General features: G+C 36.8%; 1 protein-coding gene across 2 annotated transcripts in view; it reads right to left on the reverse strand.

The window, feature by feature from the left end:
* Positions 1-18,843: 18,843 nt before the first annotated feature.
* l(2)37Cd (general transcription factor IIIC subunit l(2)37Cd) overlaps positions 18,844-25,545 on the reverse strand; it is a 28,964-nt gene continuing 22,262 nt past the window's right edge. For both annotated transcript variants that reach the window (XM_089098606.1, XM_089098605.1), the window contains exon 3: positions 18,844-23,937. In XM_089098606.1, the coding sequence (XP_088954732.1) occupies positions 23,758-23,937 (180 nt within the window). In that variant the 3' untranslated portion in view covers positions 18,844-23,757. The remainder of the gene's footprint in view (positions 23,938-25,545) is intronic.

The following is a 25,545-nucleotide window of genomic DNA, read 5'->3' on the forward strand; positions in this document are numbered from 1 at the left end:
TGAAATCACAAGCAAAATAAAAAGGGCATTGGTAGACAATATCACTAATGAATGCAAAGATTAATTAATGGAAAATAAAGCGCGAAAGAAGATTATTACTACTTTTGATTATACAGTCAATGAACCTAATAATACCAAAGATGAAACGCATATTGAACCTGTAGATGACACCCCAGTAAAAATAGTGCATAACTCAAAATAGAATAATTATTATTCTACTGGTTATGAGCTAAGAGAAAAGAGTAGCTATAGTATCAAGAGAGAACATGATGAATTATTTTATGGACCAGATTCAGAATGTTCAAAGTTATTCAATGATATTAATTATGTATAATAATGTATGTAACATATTTTTATATTAATATTCTACATGTTGTTATTTCATTAAAAATAAATTATGCATTATTTCGTTATATGATCCTTATTTTAGAATACGCTACCAAGTCAAACGCTTAGAATGTCTATTTATAAGTCGGAGATGTAAGAAAAGGAATTTTCAGACATAGACACCACAAGTAGGATCACAGGGAATATATTAGAAACCGAGGTAGGTTAACAGAGCAATTACCAAAAATCTGAGAGAGATGAGTTGAATTTTTTCTCCAAATTCTCCACAGACAAGCAAACAACCGACCAGACGCACAGGCAAACAGACTAGAGAGAGAAAACGCATACAAATACATAGATTCAGACATACAAATCAAAAAAGACAGGCACTGCAACAAGCAAATATCTGCCCAGACATACAGGCAGAAAGAGTGAGAGAGACAAAGAACACATACAAACACATAGATTCAGACATACAAACCGACAAAGGTAGGCACTGGGACAAGCAAACATCCACCCAGAAACACAGGTTTAGAGAGTGAGAGAGACAAGAACGCATATAAACATATAAATTCAAACATGCAAACCGACTAAGACAGGCACTGGGACATGCAAACATCCACCTATACAAACAGGCAAAGAGAGTGAGAAACAAATACAAATACATAAATCCAGACATACAAACCAACAAAGACTGGCACTGGGACAAGCAAACACCCTTTTCCAGACGCACAGACTTAGAGAGTGAGAGAGACAAAAATACATACAAATATATAGATTCAAACATACAAACCGACAAAGACAGGCACGTGGACAAACAAAATCCCACCCAGACACACAGGCAGAGAGAGTGAGAGAGGCAAAAATGCATACAAGCACATAAATTCAGATATGTAACCAACAGAGACAGGAACTGGGACATGCAAAAATCCGCCCAGACACATAGGCAAAGAGAGTGAGAGAGACAAAAACGTATACAAACATATAAACTCAGATATGCAAACCGAAAAAGACGGGCACTGGGAGAAGCAAACACCCACCCAGACACACAGGCTTAGAGAGTGAGAGACATAAAAACGCACACAAATATATAGATTCAGACATACAAACCAACAAAGACAAGCACTGGGAAAAGCAAACACCTGCCAAAACAAACAAGCTTAGAGAGTGAAAGAGACAAACAGACATACAAATTCATAGATTCAGACATAAAAACCGACAAAGACATGCCCTTGGACAAGCAAACACCCACCCAGACACACAGACAAAGAGAGTGAGACAGACAAAAGACTCAAAAAAACACCTAATTTCAGACATGTAAACCGAAAAAGACAGGCACTGGGACATGCAAACCGCCGCACAGATACAAAAGCAAAGAGAGTGAGAGAGACAAAAACACATACAATTACAGAGATTCTGACATAAAAACCGACAAAGACAGGCACTGGCAAATGCAAACACCCGCCAAAACACACAGGCTTAGAGAGTGAGAGAGACAAACACAGATACAAATTCATAGATTCAGACATATAAACCTATAAAGATAGGCACTGGGACAAGCAAACACCCACCCTGACACACCGACAAAGAGAGTGAGAAAGACAAAAGACGCAAAAAAACACCTAATTTCAGACATGTAAACCGAAAAAGACAGGCACTGTGACATGCAAACAGCCGCCCAGATACAAAAGCAAAGAGAGTGAGAGAGACAAAAACACATACAATTACATAGATTCTGACATACATACCGACAAAGACAGGCACTGGCACATGCAAACACCATTCCAGACACACAGGCAAAGAGAGTGAGAGAGACAAAAATGCATACACATACGTACATTTAGACATGCAAACCGACAAAGACAGGCAATGGGAGATACCATCCAGCACCTAGACACACAAGCATAGAGAGTGACATAGACAAAAAAACCTACAAATAAATAAATTCAGACATACAAACAGACAAAAGATAGGAACTGGGACAAGCAAACACCCGCCTATACACACAGGCAAAGAGGGTGAGAGAGACAAAAAGGCATACAAACACACAAATTCAGACATGCAAACCAACAAAGACAGGTACTGAAATATGCAAACATCCGCCCAGATACATAAACAAAGAGAGTGAGAGACACAAAAACACATACAAATACATATATTCAGACATGGAAACTCACAAAGACAGGAACTGGGACAAGCAAACACCCACCAAGACACACAGGCAGAGAGATTGAGAGAGACAAAAAGGCATACAAACACACAAATTCAGACATGTAAACCAACAAAGACAGGTACTGGAATATGCAAACATCCGCCCAGATACATAAAGAAAGAGAGAGACACACACAAACACGTACAAATACATACATTCAGACATGGAAACTGACAAAGACAGGCACTGTAACATACAAATACCAACCCAGACCCACAAGCAGAAAGTGAGAGAGACAAAACCACACACAAATACATAGATTCAGACATAAAAACCTTCAGACATATAAACCGACAAAGACAGTTACTGGAACATGTAAACTTCCGCCCAGACACACAGGCAAAGAGAGTGAGAAACAAAAAAACACATACAAGCACATAGATTCAGACATACTAACCAACAATGCCTGGCACTGGGACAAGCAAACACCCTCCCAGACACACAGGCTTAGAGAATAAGAGACAAAAACACATGCATATATATAGATTCAGACATACAAACCGACAAAGACAGCCAGTGAGACAAAAAAAAAAATGCCCATAAACACAGATAAATAGAGTGAGAGAGACAAAAAAAACATACAAACACATAGATTCAGACATACAAAGTAACAACAACAGGCACTGGGACAAGCGAACACCCGCCCAGACACACTGCCTTAGGAGTGAGAGAGACAATTAAAAAACGCATACAAACTAATAAATTCAGACATGCAAACTGACAAAGACAGGCACAGGCAAAGAGAGTGAAAGAGAAAAAAACAAAAACAGACACAGACAGACATTGGGACAAGAAAACACCCTTCCAGAAACACAGGCACAGAGAGTTGGAGAGACCTATCTGAACCCGGGTACCTGTAGCCAACCTACAATTCCCACTTTTTTTAGTGAGGTAGACATACAAAAAGTTAGGTTCAATAAGGTCCACTTAGTGGGACCCCATTGTACTGTGCCTGTCTTTGTCGTTTTTTTGTCTCTCTCACTCTCTAAGCCTGTGTGTCTGGGCACGTGTTATTGCTTTTCCCAGTGCCTGTCTTTGTCAGTTTTTATTTCTGAATCTATATATATGCATGTGTTTTAGTGTCTCTTATTCTCTAAGCCTGTATGTCTGGGTGGGTGTTTGCTTGTCCCAGTGCCAGTCATTGTTGGTTAGTATGTCTGAATTTATGTATTTGTATTTGTTTTTTGTCTATCTCAATCTCTTTGCCTGTGAGGTTGGGCGTATGTTTGCATGTCCCGGGGCTGTCTTTGTCGGTTTACATGTCTGAACGTTTGTATGTATGAATATATGCATTTGTATACGTTTTTGTCTTTCTCACTCTCTATGCTTGTGTGTCTGTGTGGGTGTTTGAATGTCCCAGTGACTGTCTTTGTCGGTTTGTATGTCTGAATTTATATTTTTGTATGCGTTTTTTTGTCTCTCACTCTCATTGCATGTATATCTGGGCGGGTGTTTGCATGTCCCAATGCCTGTCTTTGTCGGTTTACATTTCTGAATTTATGCGTTTGTATGTGTTTTTCTCTGTCACTTTCTAGGCCTTTCCATCTAGGCAGGTGTTTGCTAGTCCCAGTGCCTGTATTTGTCGGTTTGTATGTCTGAATCTATATATTTGTATGTGCTTTGTCTCTCTGACTCTCCTTGCCTGTGTGTCTGGGTGTCTGTTTGCTTTTCCAAGTGCCTGTCTTTGTCGGTTTGCACGTCTGAATCTATGTATTTGTATTTTTAGTTTTTTTTTGTCTCTCACTGTCTAAGCCTGTGTGTCTGGGCGGATGTTTGATTCTCACCGTGCCTGTCTTTGTCGGTTTGTGTTTCTGAATTTATGCGTTTGTATGCATTTTTGTCTCTCTCTGCCTGTATGTCTGGGTGGATGTTTGCTTGTCCCAGTGCCTGTCTTTGCCGGATGGTATGTCTGAATCTATGTATTTGTAGGTGTTTTTGTCTCTCTCGCTCTCTATGCTTGTGTGTCTCGGTGTGTCTTTGCATGTCCGAGTGCCTGTCTATGTCGGTTTGCATGACTGAATCAATGTACTTGAATTTGTTTTTGTCTCTCTCACTCTCTTTGCCTATGTGTCTGGACGGATTTTTGCATTTCCATGTGACTGTCTTTGTTGATTTACATTTCTGAATATATATCTTTGTATGCGTTTTAATCTCTCTCTGTCCGTGTGTCTGGGCGGGTGTTTTCTTGTCCCAAGGCCTGTCTTTGTCGTTTTGTATGTCTGAATCTAGTATTTGTTTGTGTTTTGGATCTCTCTCACTCTCTGAGCCTGTGTGTCTGGGCGGGAGTTTGCTTGTCCTGGCTTGTCCAGGTGCCTGTCTTTGACTTTTTGCATGACTGAATCTATGCATATGCATGCGTTTGTCTCTCTCTTGCTCTCTTTGCCTGTGTGTCTAGGCGGGTATTTGCATGTCCCAGTGCCTCTCTTTGTCGGTTTGCATGTCTAAATGTATATGTTTGTATGTGTTTTTGTATCTCTCACTCTCTTTGCCTGTGTATCTAGGTGGTTGTTTGCTTGCCTGTGGAGATTTTGAAGAAAAATATTCAGCTCATCTCTCTCAGACTTTTGTTAAAAGCTCTCTTAACCTATCTCAGTATATCCCCTATTCTAATATATCCCCAATTAGCCCCCACAGCACAGTACCTGTCTTTGTCGTTTTTTTTTGTCTCTCTCGCTCTCTGCTTGTGTGTCTGGGTTGGTGTTTGTATGTTCCAGTGCCTGTCTTTGTCAGTTTGCACATCTGAATCTATGTATTTGTATGTGTTTTTGTGTCTTTCATTCTCTTTGTTTATGTATCTGGGCGGTTGTTTGCATATTCCAGTGTCTGTCTTTGTTGGTTTACATATCTGAATTTGTGTGTTTGTATGCCTTTTTGTCTCTCTCACTCTCTCTTCTTGTGTGTCTGGGTGGTTTATTTGTTTGTCCCAGTGCCTGTCTTTGTCGGTTTGTATGTCTGAATCTTTGTATTTGTAGGTGTTTTTATCTCTCTCACTCTCTAAGTCTGTGCGTCTGAGCAGGTGTTTGCTAGTCCCAGTGCCTGTTTTTGTCTGTTTGTATGTCTGAATCTATATATTTGTGTGCGTTTTGTCTCTCTCACTCTGTTTGCTTGTGTGTCTGGGTGTGTGATTGCTTTTCCCAGTCCCTGTCTTTGTCGGTTTGCACGTCTGAATCTATGTATTTGTATGTGTTTTTTTCGTTTCTCTCACTCTCTAGGCCTGTGTGTCTGGGCGGATGTTTACTTCTCACCGTGCTTGTCTTTGTCGGTTTGTATTTCTGAATTTATGTGTTTGTATGCATTTCTGTTTCTCTGTGCCTGTGTGTCTGAGTTGGTTTTTGCGTGTCCCAGTGCCTGTCTTTTTCTGTTTGTATTTGTGAATCAGTGTATTTGTATATGTTTTTGTCTCTCTCGCTTTCTATGCCTGTGAGTGTGGGCGGGTGTTTGCATGTCCCAGTACCTGTCTTTGTTGGTTTGCATGTCTGAATCTATGTATTTGTATGCACTTTTGTCTCTCTCACTGTATTTGCCTGAATGTTTGCGTTAGTGTTTTCATGATCCAGTGTCTGTTTTGTCGGTATATATGTCTGAATCTGTGTATTTGTATGCGTTTTTTCTCTCTCATTCTCTTTACCTATTTGTCTGGGCGGATTTTTGCATTTCCATATGACTGTCTTTGTTGATTTACATGTCTGAATATATATGTTCTATGCGTTTTAGTCTCTCTCTCACTCTCTCTGTCTATGTGTCTGGGCGGGTGTTTACTTGTCCCAGGGCCTGTATTTATCGTTTTGTATGTCTGAATCTAGTATTTGTTTCTGTTTTTGTCTCTCCCACTCTCTAAGCCTGTGTGTCTGGGCGGGTTTTTGCTTGTACCAGTGCCTTTATTTGTCTGTTTGTATGTCTAATCTATGTATTTGTATGTGTTTTTGTCTCTCTCACTCTCTGTGCTTGTGTGTCTGGATGGGTGTTTGCTTATCCAGATGTCTGTCTTTGTCTTTTTGCATATCATCTCTGGATACCTCACTCTTGCATGTCCACCATCAGCAATCTTGAATGGTTTCGGCAGTTCAAAAAAATTACCTCACAGTCATGACAACGCACGCATACATTTTCAATATTATCCTCATTAATGCTTATTTCATAGTTCAAATATTTCTCCTTGTCAGGATTCAGCGCAAAGATGATTTTATCGTGTGCACCCCCTTTCTTCGAATATTTCATTTTCACTTTTTCAACTCCATATGATGTAAGTATTTATCCTTCCAATGTACGAAAATTACTGATTTAATACATACAATAAACTAGGTAGTGTTGATAACCAGCCTTGGAGTACCACTGGGACAGCCGTGTAGTTTCGATGAGCAGCCATAGAGTACCACTGGTACAGCCGCATAAATAAAAAAAGTTGAAAAAAGTCCGAAAAAAATTTTAAGTCAAAAAAAAGAAAAGTGTTACTACAAACATTATTTTTCTAATTGTAAAAACCCAACTAACATATCTATATCATTCTCATTTTGTATTTCAAAAATAATAAATGTGATTTTTTTTATTTTAAGTATATCTCATTCCATTCTCATGTAAAAAAAGTTGAAAAAAACTGTAAATTTTTTTTTCATAAAAAAAATAAAAAATTTTTAAAAGTGAAAAAATTCAAATTAAAAAAAAATATAAAAAATAAGGGGAGACAAAAAAAAGGCAGAGGGGGAATTGAGACCCTTGAAAATTGGAGTCCCTGATGCTTGGAGTCCTTGATGGTTGGGGTCCTTGGTGGTTCAAATCCATAACCACCTCACAACTCAACTTTTAAGGATTGTACTGCATTTCCAAGGATCTTTCTGGATTATTCTATATTAAAATTCTTTTCTCGGCGCGTACGACTTTATTAGTTTCACCTTTACTTAGTGTCGCACTCGTCACTTGGTACTTGGGTGTTATAGCGACCACAGTCAAGAAGTGAAGCTAGGTCAATCGCATGAAACGACTTGTGAAAGGATGAATATATTCTAATCGTATTCTGACATTTATATAATGTTGCTTGGTAGTCACCATTCCTTCAGACTTACCTATAGTATATCAGCGATTAAATTTTCATCCCTTTGAGTATACTAGAATTAATTAACTTCTGAAGGTTGAATATATCTTGATATTCTTGCTCAGGTATGAATTATGCAAATGAGATAGTACAGAATAAATTATGTACTGAGCGAACACCATGGTCATTGATCTACGTTAATACAGGTATCAAAAACCTTCTTTAGTATTGCATACAACTTTTGGCCCGAATATAACTGGTTATGGTCGCTATATACGATCTAGTTCCGTACCTAGTTCCGTATTGCATACATCATTACTACTTACCAATGGGACTGATTGCGAAATTCACTATTTGAAATTTTTTGTATGATAATTTGTTTTACATTTAAGTCAAGCAAAGACTACTTGCCAATTATATTAAATAATATCATTAATTTTCCGTGGAAATGATCCAAAGACCCAGACGGCCAAAGAAAGGCCTCCAGTGACCAATTTATTCCTTACTGTTTATAAAGAGCTATTGTTTTTTTAACTGAAACTTCAGATGAATTGATTTGAAACTTCATTGTAGTTGCTCTTACTAAAAGAAGCAAAAACTGAATGTAAAATTCCTTCGGTACATCTCTTGCAGTTGAATTTGAGGTTATGGGCTCTAGTGTAAATTTTTCAAAAGTTTTTAGTTATATAAGTAGCTTTTATGTCCAGATCGTCCGTATATCTGGATATGGAGAAATTTGATTCTCAATCTCTCCATTGGAACTTACAATTTAAAAAATTTCAGAAATAAAAGATACTACGATGATTCAATAAAAAAAAATTGCCCTGTAACGCAAGGTCCGGCATTAAAAAAGAAAAAAATAATTCTTTACTTTTGAGACTTAAACATTGAGGATTGCTCCCCTCTCTCTCTCTCTCTCTCTCTCTTTTTCCCTCTCTCTCTCTCTCTCTTTCTCTCTCTCTATCTCTCTCTTTGAGACAGAGATGGGCAGCATTGCAGGCGGGGCCAATTATTAATGTCAATTCATATTACATATCAGTCATGTAGATATTCATATTTTCAGGAAGACTGATTTTCAAAATTTTCGACAGATTAGAAAAAGTATATAAGTGGTATTAAAACTCACAATGTCAATCGTTTATTATAATTTATTAGCTTTATAATATCCAACGAGTAAATTTGTCAGGATGGTTGTGTATAGATCGTGAAAAAGAAGACAATGGTTTTGTTTACTTTCCCTAAATAATATGTCTCTAAAAATCTGGGGTCGAACAACACATGAACTCGTGATTTGGTGAGAGAAGACAAGCCGGTCATACAACATATGAATTCACGACTTTGAGAGAAGACAAGCCAGAATTCAAAACTCAATATCTGCCCATCCCAATGACAAGACTAAAAACAGCAAAAAAACGGATTAAGCCAGAATAAATGAGACATGACAACGACAAAATATAGAACTGATAAGACTGAATTATTATCAGAGGCATGTACCTTCCATGTCTTTTTTTTACCAGTTTGTATTGAAGGTGTTTTCAGCGAAACTTGGCGGGAGGCTCATTTGATCGTAAATTAGAAGTTCTAGTGTCTTTTTTAAGTGACTGGAGACTGACTCTGGAAGTGACTCTGACTTCTAGTGCCAGAAGTGACTGGAGGGAAACCAAAGTCTGCCTATACTCCTTTTCACCCCTGGCACCCTTGTATATTCCCAAGGTATCGGATCAGCATTTTGAGATTTCTATTTATTCAGGATAATCAAACATTGCAACAAGTATGCCTCTGGGCATACTTGTTTTTCGAGCCTAGTTTTTCGAGCTTGTCTCCTCTTGGGCCTTTGTCAATTATATACATGTATATGTTAATAATAAAATGATTGAACTTGAACTTGGGGTTGCAATGAACCCCATAGTTCCAGAAGCAATGGCACTAAATTATGTAAACTGCCCATTATCCGTTAAGTATGTTAAGTACACCCCAGTGTTCAAAATTTGTAATCTGAATTATCTCGAGAATGGCTTGGAGGTCAAGCGAGAACTTTCAGTGAGTTTTTTTTGGGGGGGGGGGGGGCGTGAGTCTCGAACTTCGACTCGGGTATGCAGAATAACACGATGGTTAAAAAATTCTTTTTTCTCAATTGAATGGTTAGAAACTCATTTTCGTTGCAACTTTTCAAGATCAAACTCGACTATGATAACTTTTACGGCTACACTCTTGTTAAAGATTTTAATTTTAAAAAACTTTTACGCAAAAGAAGCCTTTCAAGGAAAATAAAGAACTATATTAGACCAAAGATGAGCAAAAACAAATTGCCATCAGCAAATAATTGAAGCCCAAAACGAACAGAAATTACGATAAATAGCAGAGTCAAACTAAAAATGACGAGAAACTAAGAGAAATATGGTTGAAACCCAATGTGCCTTTTAAAGACCAGAAAATAATATGCACTTTACTGAAAACAATCCTTATGTCAAGTTATGTGTTTTTATTTCTCAGAATATCATAAAAAGGGGAAAAAAACACCCTCATTACCAACATTAATGAAAAAACAAATGAATGTGGATTGGCGTTTAATATGCCATTTTAATAGATTACTGATGTTCATTCCCGAAATTTTAAATAATTTTGGATTTATTAAAGGTAAAAAAAAAGAGAAAACGTTTAAAGTTTATTTTGTTTTCAGTAAAGTGCAAATTAGGTTCTGGTCTTTAGAGGGCACAGAGGACCGTAGCCCTACTTCACTTACTATCTGCTCGTTTTGAGTTTAACTCGGTTATGTGTTGTAATTTCTATTCGCTATGGGTTTTATTTATTTATCAATGGTTATTTATAGTAGTTTTACGCTAGAAAACTATTTGACCTTATTTATGGTCATCTTTGGTTTAATGTCGCTCTATGCTTTTGTTTGAAAAACTTCTTTTTTGGATTTTTTTCAATTAGTAGCCTACCTGTTCGTTTTAATTGACATAGTCTTTTTTGCTAAGCATGTTGGGCAAAATTTTTCGAAAATTTTTGATAATAAAAAAATGCACTTTTGAAAATCTGGATATACATAGTAAATTTTAAACCTCAACTTTCTCCAGAAAGTAAAACTTCATGCCCCTTTCTGTTCATAAGACATTGTATCTATGCTATTTTGATAACCTGGATTGACTTACACCCTTTTGATTTAGTAGAATAGTAAGAAAAGAAGTAGTAATAGTAGTGTCCCTGAAAGTTTCAATTCAAGACCATCAGTCGCTATTAAGATATTGTTGAGACGTCTTACTGACAACCAGCATCCATATCGTGCCTTTTGATTTAATTTTAAAACAGCATAAACTTTTCCTGAAAGTTCCGTCTTTATACCCTATCCTAGTTTTAAGATATCCGGCCTTGATATCTTGAGAACCTGATCTATTTGGCAACATAGATACACTTAAACTATCTTTATTTGGTTTAACATTAGCAGTAATACTTGTAGTAGTAGTAGTAGCAGTAGAAGTAGCAGTAAAAGTAGTAGTAATATAGTTAGCCCTGGAAGTTTTATTTTAATGCCCTTTAAGTAAACACTCTAGGCTGTTGTTTGGATATAGCTGTTACAACCCTTTAATAAATTCTATCGAAATAGGGTGTTACAATTTAGTTTAACATCCTACTCAACATTTCCTGAAAGTTTCACCTTAATACCATTGGCTTCAGTAGCACTAATAGTAGTAGTTGCAGTAGTAGAAGTTGTAGCAGCAGTTATAATAGAAGTATTAATAGTAGTACCATTTTTAGTAGTAGTAGTAGTAGCAGTAGTAGTAGTGGTAGAAGTAGTAGTATGCAAATAGTGCCTTTTTATTAGTTCAACATCCCCCTTAACTTGCCATAAAAGTTTTAACTTAATACCCTAGAGTATTCCTAGGATATTGAATTTGGTGCCAGATTCCCTTGGGTGATTTTTGGTTGTCCAATCCTTGGGGTGGAGCCACCAGCTAAGTCTGACCATGGTGGAGAGAGCAGTAGAGGTGAGTCAAAGGAAGTCAAAGCATATTTGTCGCCAATACTTGTCAATACACACCTGGTGCAGCAATGTTTGAAAGGTATGGGGGTTCAAGAGCATACAACCAAAGAAATTGTTCTTGATTCTCTCTTGGATTCCAGATACAAACACCGACCCCAACTCAAGAGGCACTCAGTAGCACTAAAAGGCGGCTAAAAAAGAAATACAGAGTCGGACACTGGAAGAAACAAAATTAGCCACTGCAACAGAAGAGGAGCAAAATTCAAAACGAAGGAAAGTAAGCACAGCAAGTTTGATTGACTGCATGGTCGATAATATTCTTGCAACTTCAAAAAGTGAGGAAGAAGAGTCAACAGATAATATTAATCAGGAACTGGAAAGGTACATGAGGCTGTCATTGACAGGAAACAGGAAACACTGACTCAATTTGCTCGGAAGTATCTCTGGTATCAGCCCTCTTGTGTTCCAAGTGAAAGCTTCCAGCACAATCGGCAGCATTTGTTATGACAAAAAAAGGTCTCTGAAAGGAGAAAAGGCTGAAAAGTTGTGCTTTCTCCATTACAACTTGCCCTAGTTGAACTAGACTTATGAAGCACAGTTCAGAATAGAAATTTATTATGTTTAACTTTTTTTTCTAAATCTTTTGTAAACAAATCTGTTTTGTATTATTTGGAATCCACAGTGAATTACTAAGGCTATTCTTTGGTGCGTTATAGACCAGGAAGAAACATGTGAGCATGAATATGGGCAGAGAATACAGGGTTTAAACTTTAAATTATTTGAAAAAAACTACGTTTTCTAAAGAGTTAAAGAGGCTGAGTTACAAGGTCGAACCTTAAAACGTACAGGGATTAGGAGGCACAGTTGGGGGGCTACCACCCCCAAACCCCCGCTTTCGCAGCCTTTAAATATAAAAAAAAATTTCTTTAAACTGAAAGTAAGGAGCGACATTAAAACTTAAAAAGAACAGAAATTATTCCGTATATGAAAGAGGCTGTGCCCTCCTCAACGCCTCGCTCTTTACGCTAAAGTTTGACTTTCTCACAACTCTTTTTTTAAACAATAAAAACTTTAGCGTAAAGAGCGAGGCGTTGAGGAGGGCACAGCCTCTTTCATATACGGAATAATTTCTGTTCTTTTAAGTTTTAATGTCGCTCCTTACTTTCAGTTTAAAGAAATTTTTTTTATATTTAAAGGCTGCGAAAGCGGGAGTTTGGGGGTGGTAGCCCCCAACTGTGCCTCCTAATCCCTGTACGTTTTAAGGTTCGACCTTGTAACTCAGCCTCTTTAACTCTTTAGAAAACGTAGTTTTTTTCAAATAATTTCTGCACGTTTTTGTACAGTTTATTACTTATTATTGCTTGACTAACTGTTAGCTGATCGTGTCAGGAGTTAAAGTTGGGGGGCTGCCGCCCCCAAACCCCCGCTCTTGAACATTCTTGTGTTAAGGCTTTTAATTCCTGAATACTCAAATCACGTCGTACAGGGTGCCTCCTAATCCCTGTACGTTTTAAGGTTCGAACTTGTGACTCAGCCTCTTTAACAGCCCCCCAACTGTGCCTCCTAATCCCTGTACGTTTTAAGGGTCGACCTTGTAACTCAGCCTCTTTAACTCTTTAGAAAACGTAATTTTTTTCAAATAATTTAAAAAAGAAACTGAGTTTCTTTTCAAAGTATATAAAAAAGTTGCTCTGATGGTGAATCGAACCCGAGTTTTCCGCCTGAAAGTCTGAAGTCTCAGCCGCTGGACTATACAAACACAATAGTAATTGTTGTTTAGCAAATAGAAGGTATTTTCGACGCAAGCAAATTCCCAAAAATCTTGATATGTGGTTTTTGGAAAACAGGGAAGGAGTGATCAGATTGAGCTGAAATTTCGACGATAAGCTCCCAGGCCCCAGGAAAGCTTATCCTCTAAATTTCAGCCCGATCAGACAACGTTAAAGGGGGGTTGTGGAGGGAAAAATTAACATGGGCTAATATAGGAAAACGAGGTTTTTCGTAAATGTAAATTCGGGGGATAATTTTTTCGGTCTGAAAATATCAAAAGGCCCTAACAGGTCAAATTCTGCTTCGAATGAGTCCTCATTCAACCGGATCCGTTGCCAACTGGGGCCTGTAGGCGTGGCTAAGAAAAAAAAAAAGAGATGAATTTTAAGTGGCGATATTTGGTTTTTTGAAAACAGGGAAAGAGTGATCGGATTGAGCTGAAATTTCGAGGATAAGCTTCCGGGCCGTAGGAAAGCACAACCTATAATTTTCAGCCCAATCGGACAACGTTAAAGGGGGGCTGTGGTGGGAGGGTCCAAACTTCCGGCCCAGTTTACCCCATGAAGATAAAGTCGGAGGAGGATGAAATTTTGCAAGTTTCTTATTTTGAGCTTGGGCTACAAAATGCGATTACCGCCGTCTCTCTGCGACCTCTAGGACCTGAAATCGCTTAACATTGTGGTGGGTCGCCTCTTTATAGAGGCACAAGTGTGCCTCCTTGATAAGGGTCATTTTCCGGAGCGGAATTTATCGGCAAATTATATCAGTATCGGATTGGTATGATACCAATACATCCGTATCAAACCTTAAAAATTCATATCAGTCGGTCCCTAACTTTGACTTAGTTAAGCACTCTGGGTCTAAATTAAGTTGAAACTCCCCATAAACATTCCTGAAAGTTTCACCCTAATACCACTAGCCTTACTAGTAGCAGTAATCGTAGTAGCAGTAGCATGCCCATAATTCTTTTGGTTATTTCAAAATTCACCTCAACACACCTAAAAATTTCAACTTGATGCTCTGAGCCGTTCCTGAGACGTTGCTGTTACACCCCTTTGATAATCTATATGCTCCTAGTGTGTTTTGGTTTAGTTCAACATTACCTGAAGACTTCACCTTAGTATCTTTAGTTTCAATAGTAGCAATAGTTACAGTAGTAGCCATAGCATTTGTAGCAGTGCGAACATAGAACCTTATAAATATTTATTTCAACACCCCGTCAACACACGCTTAAGGTTTCAGACAACGAACAGCTTCTGGGAACTCCCTGATACGTCCTTTTTACAACCTGCATGCACATAAAGTGTTTTAATTTGGGTAAACATTTTCTCAGCATTCTTTGAAATTTTCACCTTAATACGTTTAACTTAGTAATAGTAGTAGTGATAGTAGCAGTAGTAGACTGCAAACATTTCCTTTGGTTTAGTTCAACCTCCCCCACAGAAAGCCATGAAAGTTTCAACTTCATGCTTCAAGCCGTTCTTAAGATATTGATGATAAACCTTTTTGACAACATGTGCATAGCGTGTTTTCGTCCAGTTCAACTTCCCCTTCCATATTCTCTAAACTTTTCACCTTCATATTCTTAGCCTTAGGGTAGTTGTACTCACAGTGGTAGAGGCAATAGTGTTATTATTAACTTCATTATTAACTGTACGTCTGCTTAAAGTGAGAAATTCAATATGTCTATCGCATTCTGTGTCATTTTATTTTGGGGTTTTCGGGGGTTGTTCACGAAGAAAAACCGAACAAAACCCGATAGAGGTGATGAAGTTATAAGCTTACTAAGACCAATTTGCTAACCAATAATGAGGATATAGGCAATACAACAGAATGATTTAAAATAAGCCGTGTTAAATTATAGTGGTTTCACATTTTCGTTCTGTAACATAAGCTATTTAAAGTAAAAAGTTAAAGGGATTTACGATTGGTCGGTCACATGTAATTCAGCGGTGCTTTTGTAGTATATGAATTTACCCCCACCATCATCCCCCCCCCTTCTCGAATAGTCCCATGCTCAGCAGAATCTTGCAGAATCTAAGAAAGGTCATAATTTACGCCATTCCGGTCTTGGGTATTAGGATCTTCAGCGAAGTATCAAAAGTAATATTGCTGCTTAGACAAAAAATTAGATATATTGAAGCAAAAAAGAAGTCAAGAATCCTACACAATACTCATTTATCATAAATTGTGACTTATTACTATTTCATTTTGAAGCTGTCTTTAAATTTGAATAGCTTTGTTGGTATAAAACAAGCGTTTAATTAAATTCTGGTCCAACGATAAATTTTGGAAAAAAAATTAACACTTTAAAAGAATTACTTTGACACATTGTGTATGAATCAAGAAAAGGTGAAACGAATGAATTAAACTTTCTCTAACCTCTGTGTCTTCATAAGTCAAGGGTCAAAGTAAACGTGAGTTACTGCTTCGTGGGATAGAACATATCCCACAATAGAACATACGGGTATACATACGGGATAGAACATACGGGTATACATTGATTTCACATTAGTCAATCAAAACTCTAAAAAGCATTAAAGTGAAACATTTATGCTAGAATAGTTTATCAGCGATGAATCAAAACTCGATATTCCAATCAAAAAATATTTACTCAAAAATGGCAGATTTGAATATCACACATGTTTAAATTAACTTGCATTATTATTAGCCCTGTTGTACCTCTCATCTATGATATAATGATATAATATAATATATGATACAACGATATAATATTATCTATGATACAGTATTATATAAGGTCTGCTTTTCCAATTGTTATCATTTTCCGCGTAACGTGAACCTTCAAACTAATTTTTTTTTCATAAAAAAGGTTTTATTAAATTAAAAACAAACCTGAAGTTTATGAGCTGTATGGATATACGTCACCCTTTACACAGCCCAGAGCCGTTCAAATTGGAGGAAAGTGGACAACTGGGTCAGCTCCCCCGAGCAACACAGCTAGGGAGAGGGGTGTCACGGCTAAAGGTTGCTTACTTTGATCAAATTTCTCGCTTTGATTCGTTTTGTTCGCATATTCAAGATGGTAGGAGGCGCTATAATTAATTTTCACGCAGGTACCACCAGCCCTAGGAACAGCTCTGACATAACCCTACATACTCACTCTTTACCAGCCATACTTACCTCGATAAAAAAGTGTATTTTTACTCATCTTTGAAGGAAATAGGAGCATGTGTCGACGTACATAGATCAAACCTGTAGATATCAAATTTGGTGTGAAAAACAATTGAATAAATTATTCAAATTTGGTCGATGACACTATTGTAGAGTTTACTGACGTCTTTCTACCTCTGAGTAGAAAGAAGTAGGTAGCCTCCAGAGAGAGGACCACGTACGCGACTTTCAAAACTGTTTTGGTGTGTCGTGGCTTACTATTACCACAAAAAAATTTTTTACTGCTAAAAAAATTGTGTGATTAAAAAAAATTCATCTTTGCTTGCAAAAAATTTCAAAAAAAAAAAAAAAAAAAAAAAATCAGATTTAGCATTATTTTCACAGGCTCAACCTTTGACCAAATAATAATAGCGAAAAATGTGGTTATTTGGTTTCCCTTTCTGACACACGCCTAAGGAAAACTGTGAAAAGTTAGAGAAAATGTAACATTGACGCCACAAAAACAAGCGAATAGAATCAAATCACAGTTTTTAGCATGGAACATAGAGCAGCAATATCTCTTCTCCTCTTTGCTGTTGCGCTGAAAATGGCAAAGTCACATAGTTTGTTGCAACTTCAGCTTGTCAAGAATTTTAGCCGGATCACTAGACGTCAGAACAGGGCAACCTTTCAGATTTTGTTTAATAATTTTATTTCATTTCATTTCAGCGAACTTGTTTTCAGCGGGGGCATTTGGGTTCAAAAGCAACAAGGTGGCACAGTTAGTCGTTCATTATATAAAGGCATAAATTGCGATTGTACTACTAAGGGTGTCAAAAAGTGCTATCCAAAGCCGTAGCGGTACATTTTCGCTTCTCTAAAAAGCTTTAGGGCATGAGTTTGCGAGCGAGAGACGCCTTTGAATGATATTACAATAGTTGATTAAGCTACCCAGGTAGAGAAATCCAACATTCCAGTGAATATTCAATCAAGATAAACACTGAATTACAAGTGAAGGACATAGCATTTTTTTTTCTTTGACATAAACATTATCACAAACTAAAAAGAACTGAAGACAGCTAGGATATTGTGATCTCCACAAAACTTCATCTGTGGTTTGGACAATTTGATTAATATCGACACCACTGTATACTGTAGCGTCTTCTTTTTCCAAATATGATACACATTTCATACCCCGCGTACTTGCTCTAAGCAAATACGTCACAGCCTTAGTTTAGTTGCTAGTGGTCGGACAAAAAAAAGCTGGTTTTCCATAGGCTTCTCGTGATGTGTACATCAGAATCGTGCGTGCGCGTAGGCGAAGTATATATCTTGTTTGGTTTTAAATGTGTTTAACTTTCTTTTTTTTAACGGAGAGTATAGCCTTTGTCGATACCGTATTATATTCTCTCCACTGTGATCAACACGGACTAACTTCTCTTTCATCTTCTTAAGTTTCCTCAACTAGATAGACCACTGCGGTAAAAAAAAAGTTCCTTTTCTTTAGTCTTGGAATATAGCCTTAGACGACTTTTAAAGACGAAAAAAAGGAAAAAGGAAAGGAAAAAAAGGAAGACGGAACAGAAGGAAAAAGGGAAACAAAAGAGGAGACATCAGTACACCACATGCAAAAAGGTGATGTGACTTGTTTTTCACGCCCAGATACTGTAAGTGGCGATTCGGGAATGACGATTCCAATGGAGTGCTTTTTGTTCAACCAGACGCCATTTTGAAAGATTTCTGGCTATTTTTCAACATCCCTATCAAGTGGTTTTCAAAATAACATTTTACTTTTAAGACTAATCGAGAAAATGATTACCATTCGTGAATCAGCTACAAATGGCAATTCTTTGTCACTAGCCAGTTTATTTTTTTCAACACTTTTTGTTTGTTATTATAGACAGTGGTTCGTTCTTTACTAGATTCCAGCTACTGCTGCAACCATGATTTGGAAGCCAATGTATGAGACAATTGGAAGCCGAATCCACGAGTCCTTTATTGGTCATGACGGAGCTTCTGAAATCGATATGAAAAAGAAAAAACTGCTAAGAAACGAGACTTTACGACCGTTAAGAAAAGAAATATATATTCTGAATATTTTTCTTGTATATACTAACAAGGTGTACTTGGCGGAGAAAAAGAATATTAAAAAAGAATACAAACAACTAAAAAGAATATTAACTTAAAAGATACTATCAATAGAATTAATAGGTTGTTTTTCTTTGTTTCACTAATGCAAATAGAAGTTTGCTCTAATTCAGTTCTTATAATTCATTTATGAACAAATTGACTTAATTTCAGAATTTAGATATAGATTTCAATTTACACTTTTTTTTTCTTTATTCTGCTTCTATCTTGAAAGGTCTTTTAGTTCTACGGTGCTTTCTAGCGATCCATCCTGATTTTTTTTTTTTTTTTTTTTTTTTTTTTTTTTTTTGCACTGATCTTTTTTCTATGAACTGAAGATTGCTTGCCGCATGGACAGAAAAAATACTTGAAATAAATTTTTCTTCTCTGAAGTAAAATAGCACAAACTGCTGTTTATTAGAAGGAGCTGATTTTTTTTTTTTTTTTTGTCTCAGCCTTTATTTTGTTTTCGTTTATATGATTTTTTTTTCTAATTTAAACCCTCGAAAAAAAATTCTTGCGTACATACCTCCTAATTGACACTATATAATTATTGGATTGCCCTTTATCTTACGAACAAATAAACGTTCAAATGGGGATAAACCCATTTATTAGACATTGAAAAACACATACAAAAGTCTGGAAATTTCAACCACATATACAACAATTATCATCAGCAGATGTACTAAAGCATTAAAACTAAAACTAACATATTTATACAGAGCAAAATAAATATTTCCAGTTCATCCACTAGATTTGTCTGAGAGAGTTCAATAGCTGGGTTCATCTAAGGTCTTGAGTTGTAAATTTTCTACTTCTGTATCTGTTTTCACTGTCTAATAAATGGACTAATCACCATTTGAACGTTTATTTGTTCCTCATAGACAGGCAGTGTGGTCTTGGAAAAAATGCCGAATTTAAGGTATTACGTCAAAAATACACTTTATATTAATAAAGAAAAGACAAACCCGCATTGACAAAAGGAAAGCAAGAAGCGAAGATAATAAAAGTTATAAAGTGAAACCAAAAGGCCTAATGTAGCACTATTTTCTTCCAACATTAACGATAATTTTGCTACCCATATCCATTATTACTTATTGCACTGCTGGTCTTTACAACAAAATGATTATCAGCTAAATGTGCCGCTAGCATTAGCAACAAGATGATTGCTAGCTAAATGTAAGTTTAGCACATACAATAGACGAGAATTCTTCATGAACGAAACTGTTTTGCAAGACGAGGTATAACCAATATTACATTTATCAACGAAAAGGCGGTAGCAAGAGCCCAACCATATGTACCACTAGTATCACCAACAAAATCATTACCAGCTAAATGTGCTGCTGGCATCAGCAACAAGATGATTGCTAACTAAATGTAAGTTTAGCACATACAATAGACGAGAATTCTTCATGAACGAAACTGTTTTGCAAGACGAGGTATAACCAATATTACATTTATCAACGAAAAGGCGGTAGCAAGAGCCCAACCATATGTACCACTAGTATCACCAACAAAATCATTACCAGCTATATGTGCCGCTGGCATCAGCAACAAGATGATTGCTAACTAAATGTAAGTTTAGCACATACAATAGACGAGAATTCTTCATGAACGAAACTGTTTTGCAAGACGAGGTATAACCAATATTACATTTATCAACGAAAAGGCGGTAGCAAGAGCCCAACCATATGTACCACTAGTATCACCAACAAAATCATTACCAGCTAAATGTGCTGCTGGCATCAGCAACAAGATGATTGCTAGCTAAATGTAAGTTTAGCACATACAATAGACGAGAATTCTTCATGAACGAAACTGTTTTGCAAGATGAGGTATAACCAATATGACAATTATCAACGAAAAAGGCGGTAGCAAGAGCCCAGCCATGAAATATCCCTGGGGGGGGGGGGCGAGTACTACCAGGTAGTAAAGTAAGTAATCAGATTAACGACACTTTTTGACTGCTAAGGTCCCTGTGTCGGCCCTGCAGTGTGTTGCTACAACAAGGTTCGACACCTTGGTACCGTGTTGCCAAGCTGATGTCAAACCCACTCCGTCACTACAGGACGAGTACCGCCAGGAGCTTTGTTCTTACCAGTATTTGAATGGGAGCATTATTCATATTCCTCTGAATAAATTTTTAAAAGTCATCTTGTTTCCCAGAGGGGGTATTAGCCCTCCTGCCCTTTCCTGACGACAACCATGGGTGGTGGTAACCCTCAAATCGGAGATATACATGTAATAACACGCGCAAGCACAAATAATAATACAATAACTTTGATATGTAATATAAATATAACCATACAACTTCGGTACAAATTCAAAATGTTTATAAAGAAAGTAGAACTCAAAAACCAAACTCATTTTCCCGATTTTTTGTTTACGCATGTGTTCGAGCCAAACTCGAAACACAACTTTTAAAGCTGACACTTGGTATAATAAAATCAAATGCGTATCCCCTTTGCAAGACTGTGCTACCAATATTTGCAAGGGTTATTTGTTTATAGAAAAAGGTAAAGAGAGTAGAAAATTTTCATTTATCGGTAGTTCCACTTCGATATATTTCCTTTTCTCTGCAATCGTGTATGTTACCACTATCTCATTTAGTACCGAAAAGTAATGCTAAATGATTTCGATTCCTGCTCACCCTTTTATCTTCTATCTTTAAACGAGCAGTAATTATCCATATATGCATATATTTTTTCTCGAAAATGGCACAATGATTTTTTTCTGAAAATTGGCACACCATCATATTCTGGGTTGAAAAACAACCTAGATAGGTCTAGACTTCGGAAAAGTTCATTTTTTACCAAAGGGTGATCGTATGGAACCTATGGTCTAACATCAGGAGATGGCTCGTATGAACGGATGACGTCACGACAATTTGGTTAATCTTTTTTCTCTGAAATCATATATAATACCAATATCCCATTTAGTTCCAGAATTTGATGTTAGATGGTTTTGATTTCTCTTTATTATCTCATCTCCTATATTTAAACAAGCAATAATCGTGTATTTATACTTACGTTTTTTGTCGTAAACGGCTAATTTTTTCTGAAAACTGGCACACTAACGTTTTCTGTCCTTAAAAAAACGAACTAGATAGGTCACGACTGTAGAATTTTTTTTTTTTTTCCCAAGGGTGATCGTATCGAACCTACGGTATAAGATTAGGAGATGGCTCGTTTTAACGGACGAAGTCATGACAATTTTATGACAGTGGCTACAATCAATAGTCAGAATCGAAAGTTCTGAATTAAACTTATAGAGCCTCAATCAACTAAAACAAAAAGAAATAGAAAGAAAATTGTCATCTTTATAATCAGTTTTGAAGTGCTTAATGTGTTGAATGTAAGAATTAGAAATATGCATAGAGATTTTTTTTACCCAAAAAACGCAGATTCACAATTGTTGAAAATAATGCGTCTTGGAAGAACAACAACCAGGCTAATCAAATATCCATAATTGAATGGGACAGAATTCCAGTGCAATCAATATGGAATTCATTGTCAAGATACAAAATTCAATTGTAGGAATTTTTGTCCATCAATCTGGACCATCAAACGCGACAAAACTAATCCGAACAGCGAAAGCAAAAGATGGACAAAAATTTTAAAGTAAAGATGATTTTTCATGAATCGCAATCCCAAGAATGCTTTGAAGAAATGCGACAACAGGCATCAGAACAAATCACAAACGAAAATGAAATACAACAAAATCTATGGTTAAAAGAATTGCGACAACGAGCATCAAAATGAATCACAAATGAAAATGATGCACAAAGAAAGGTGCGGTTAAAAGACAAGTGACAGCGACAATCGCATCACCATCACGACAATCACCAAGCAAAGCTCGATCTTTTAGTACTTACATATAATATTTGCTCAAAATTTTTATAGCTGGTAAGGTGATACACCTATGGCACTCAAGCTCTGCAGGTAGTGTTGCCACCACCTATGCAGCTGATGGAGCTAACCACAGTAGTGCTTAAGGCAGCATCTTATCATAACTAATTGTCAGAGGCCAAGAGAATATGAATCACTTTTACTTAGTTTTTAACTCTCCAGGATTGAGTTCTAACATTTTACTAAATTTTTATTTCAGACTGAATTCCCTGAAACTCAATCTCTCGGTTATACATTTTCTGTTCAAGGTCGGAGTAAAATTTTCTAGGGACTTTGACATCACCCAGCATCATATGAAAAACATTAGCCAGAATAAGCAAAAATGTCTGCCCAAATGTCATGTGACTTGCATAAGCAGCCTTTTAATCAATAATAAAATAATTTTAATGCAAATATTCAATTAAAAATATAATCAGAATTAAAGATGTCAAAATATGGCTAACAAGCCAAGAGTAACTACCAAATTATTTAAATATGGCCAGAAACCTAAATAGAAAAGTTGGAGCTTCCTAAAATTTCATACAAAATAAATAAATAGTCAGAGCAATTTTTAACAGCTTGCAAAAAAAAGAAGGAAATATGAACATCTGTTTTTACATCTCACTTTCAGGGCACAACTATTTTTCCGCACAGATCGGACTTCTTGGGAGAGAGAGTGAGAAGAATCCCAGGGGGGGAGGGGTCATCCTGCAGAATTCTGGTTATTAGCCTAAAATTTACTATTTTCCTGCAGTGGAGGTCTTTTGGAACAGTTTTCAGAGTGGCAGTGTTTCTCTATTTCACACCTGGTTAGCATCTCTCCTCCCTTTGTTTCTAGAAGTAAGTTTAAGTCATTTGTCTGAGAAAATAAGTCACTTGAATGTAAGTACATGAATGCATGCACAAAGATATAAACCCTTGAGGCGGGTTGGGGTGGAACAAAAAATTTTCTTCGGATGGACGAGGCCAAAACCTAGCATTTCCAGCAAAGCTGTTCCATGGGCAGAAGGTTCTTTTGGACGAGCCTGAGGGGTGAAGTATGTCCTCCATCCCCATCCCCTATTTCCCAAGGAGGGCTACTCCCCTCCCCGTGCAAAGTTAAGCTTACGACAATCGTCTGAGATCTAGTAAAGAGGTGAAAATGATCTCGATTGGTGTGACGACTGCTTGTTTTTGGTATTTCAAAACTAATTACATACATTTTCTGACTATTTATACATTGTTTATACACTGTTTAGCTTTTTATATACATTTCTGAAGCACTTAAACAACAAGACAAATGGAGAAGAAACCAGAAAAAGCCAAGTTACATCTTCTTTGGGTCAAAATCTTCATCATCGTCATCATCTTCTTCCAGGTCTTCGTCTTCATCTACGTCAAAAAAATCGCTCATTTCAAGTTCTTCTTCTGCTTCTTCTCCATCCTCTTCGTCACTTTCAGATAAAGCTTCTTGGCTAGTTCCAACAGCTCCAGTCGTTTTCATTATCTACCAAAAATAATAGTAAGCACTAAAATAAATTACATCACATTAACAGAGGCACTCATTATCGATTCCTTTTTTTTTTGCAGGGCGGATCAAGGGGGTGGGGGTAAGATTCCTACGACTGACATAATATTCTCTTAAATTGATTGGTCCTAATTGATGTGGGGGCATGTCATAATTGGCTAATAACGGCAATTAGGATCCTTCATTTTTGGCAAATAAAGTGTAAGAGGCAAAAAGCGCTAATAACACTAAAGTTCTAACACATTGTCCTATTTTTCATTCAACTTATTAACCAGCTATAGGTTCAAAATGACTACTGATTCGGACAGAGAGTAATTGGCTATCTTTCCTACTTGCATAATATCAGGGCTTGCGGAGATTTACCAAATCAATATAAGGTGAGCAAATATTTTTCTCTTTTTTTGGCTAAGTTTTGATTACCTTTTTTTTAATAGAAAAAACACCCGGTGTAGTATTTTCCCCTTGTTTCAGAAATAAACCATTACAGGTCTATCGTATTAAATATAAGCCTACCCCTTTATGTCAGTTTTTGGGTTCTGAAAACAGAGTAATTTAAGCGTGAATAGTTTAAGACAGCACTGGATAACATACTGTCAAACAGGGTTACTTTTAACCTTGTGGGTTAATTTGAACAAAACAGTAACTCCCTTGTGGCATCTATTGGCCGAACATACTATCTCTGTATATCATCTACAAGGTGTCATTCAAACCAGAATAATATCAGGCTTAATATAGACCATTTTTTTTCTTCAGTTTAGCTCGCGTATTGTTGCTGTCAAGCGCTGTTGAGCTAGTAATATATTTCCCATTTGTGTATAGTTTGTAAAGGTGAGTATATTTTTAGGAAGTTCTAATTTGGTCAACTAACAGAAAAATATAGAATGTTTAAGACCAGGTTACTATTCATTTGATAGTTCCCAAGGTTCAAGATGAGAAGCGCTGTTCGAAGTTCCCTCCAATTTCAGGGGAAAAAATGGGGTTACTTTGACCGCATGATGGTGCATGTTCAAAGATTCCCACGTGTGTTCATTTTTACCATTGTCAAACTTTTTAGCTGTAACTTTGAATTTTTTTTTGTGGTGGCAGTTCTGGCATTTCTTGTACCCGGGGCAAAATCTTGATTAGCGCCCTTTCCTCCTGTCCCCCAAAAATTTTCAGGCCGAATTTTAACAAAATTCTCATTTAGTAACGACATTTTCCATTTATTTAAATCTAATTTTCTTACTTTATCATCTGCAAAATTATTGAGTGTCTAGTCCTAATTGATTGCTTCCCATTTTTTAATTTGATCTATTTTGTACAAGCTTATTAAGGTCTGCAAAGAAGAAGATATTGCTTTTGTTGGTTTACCAGTGAATTGCATCCATTTCTTGCAACCCCTTGATGTAGAATTATTTAGGTCTATTAAACAAATCTGGAGAAAAACCTTTGAGGAGTACAAGATGCAAAACCCTGAAAAATTCAGTCCAAAAAAAGGTGTTTCCGAGGCTCCTCAGGGATGAGCTGGCAAAGGATGACATTCAACCTTCAAAATGAGTTACATCGTGCTTTGACAGAAAGCATTGCATCGAAAAAATTTACAAGAGT

This window comes from Artemia sp. Qi Xiang Cuo, chromosome 13, assembly GCF_049724085.1.
Source record: "Artemia sp. Qi Xiang Cuo chromosome 13, ASM4972408v1, whole genome shotgun sequence".
In the NCBI taxonomy this organism is placed as follows: domain Eukaryota; kingdom Metazoa; phylum Arthropoda; class Branchiopoda; order Anostraca; family Artemiidae; genus Artemia; species Artemia sp. Qi Xiang Cuo.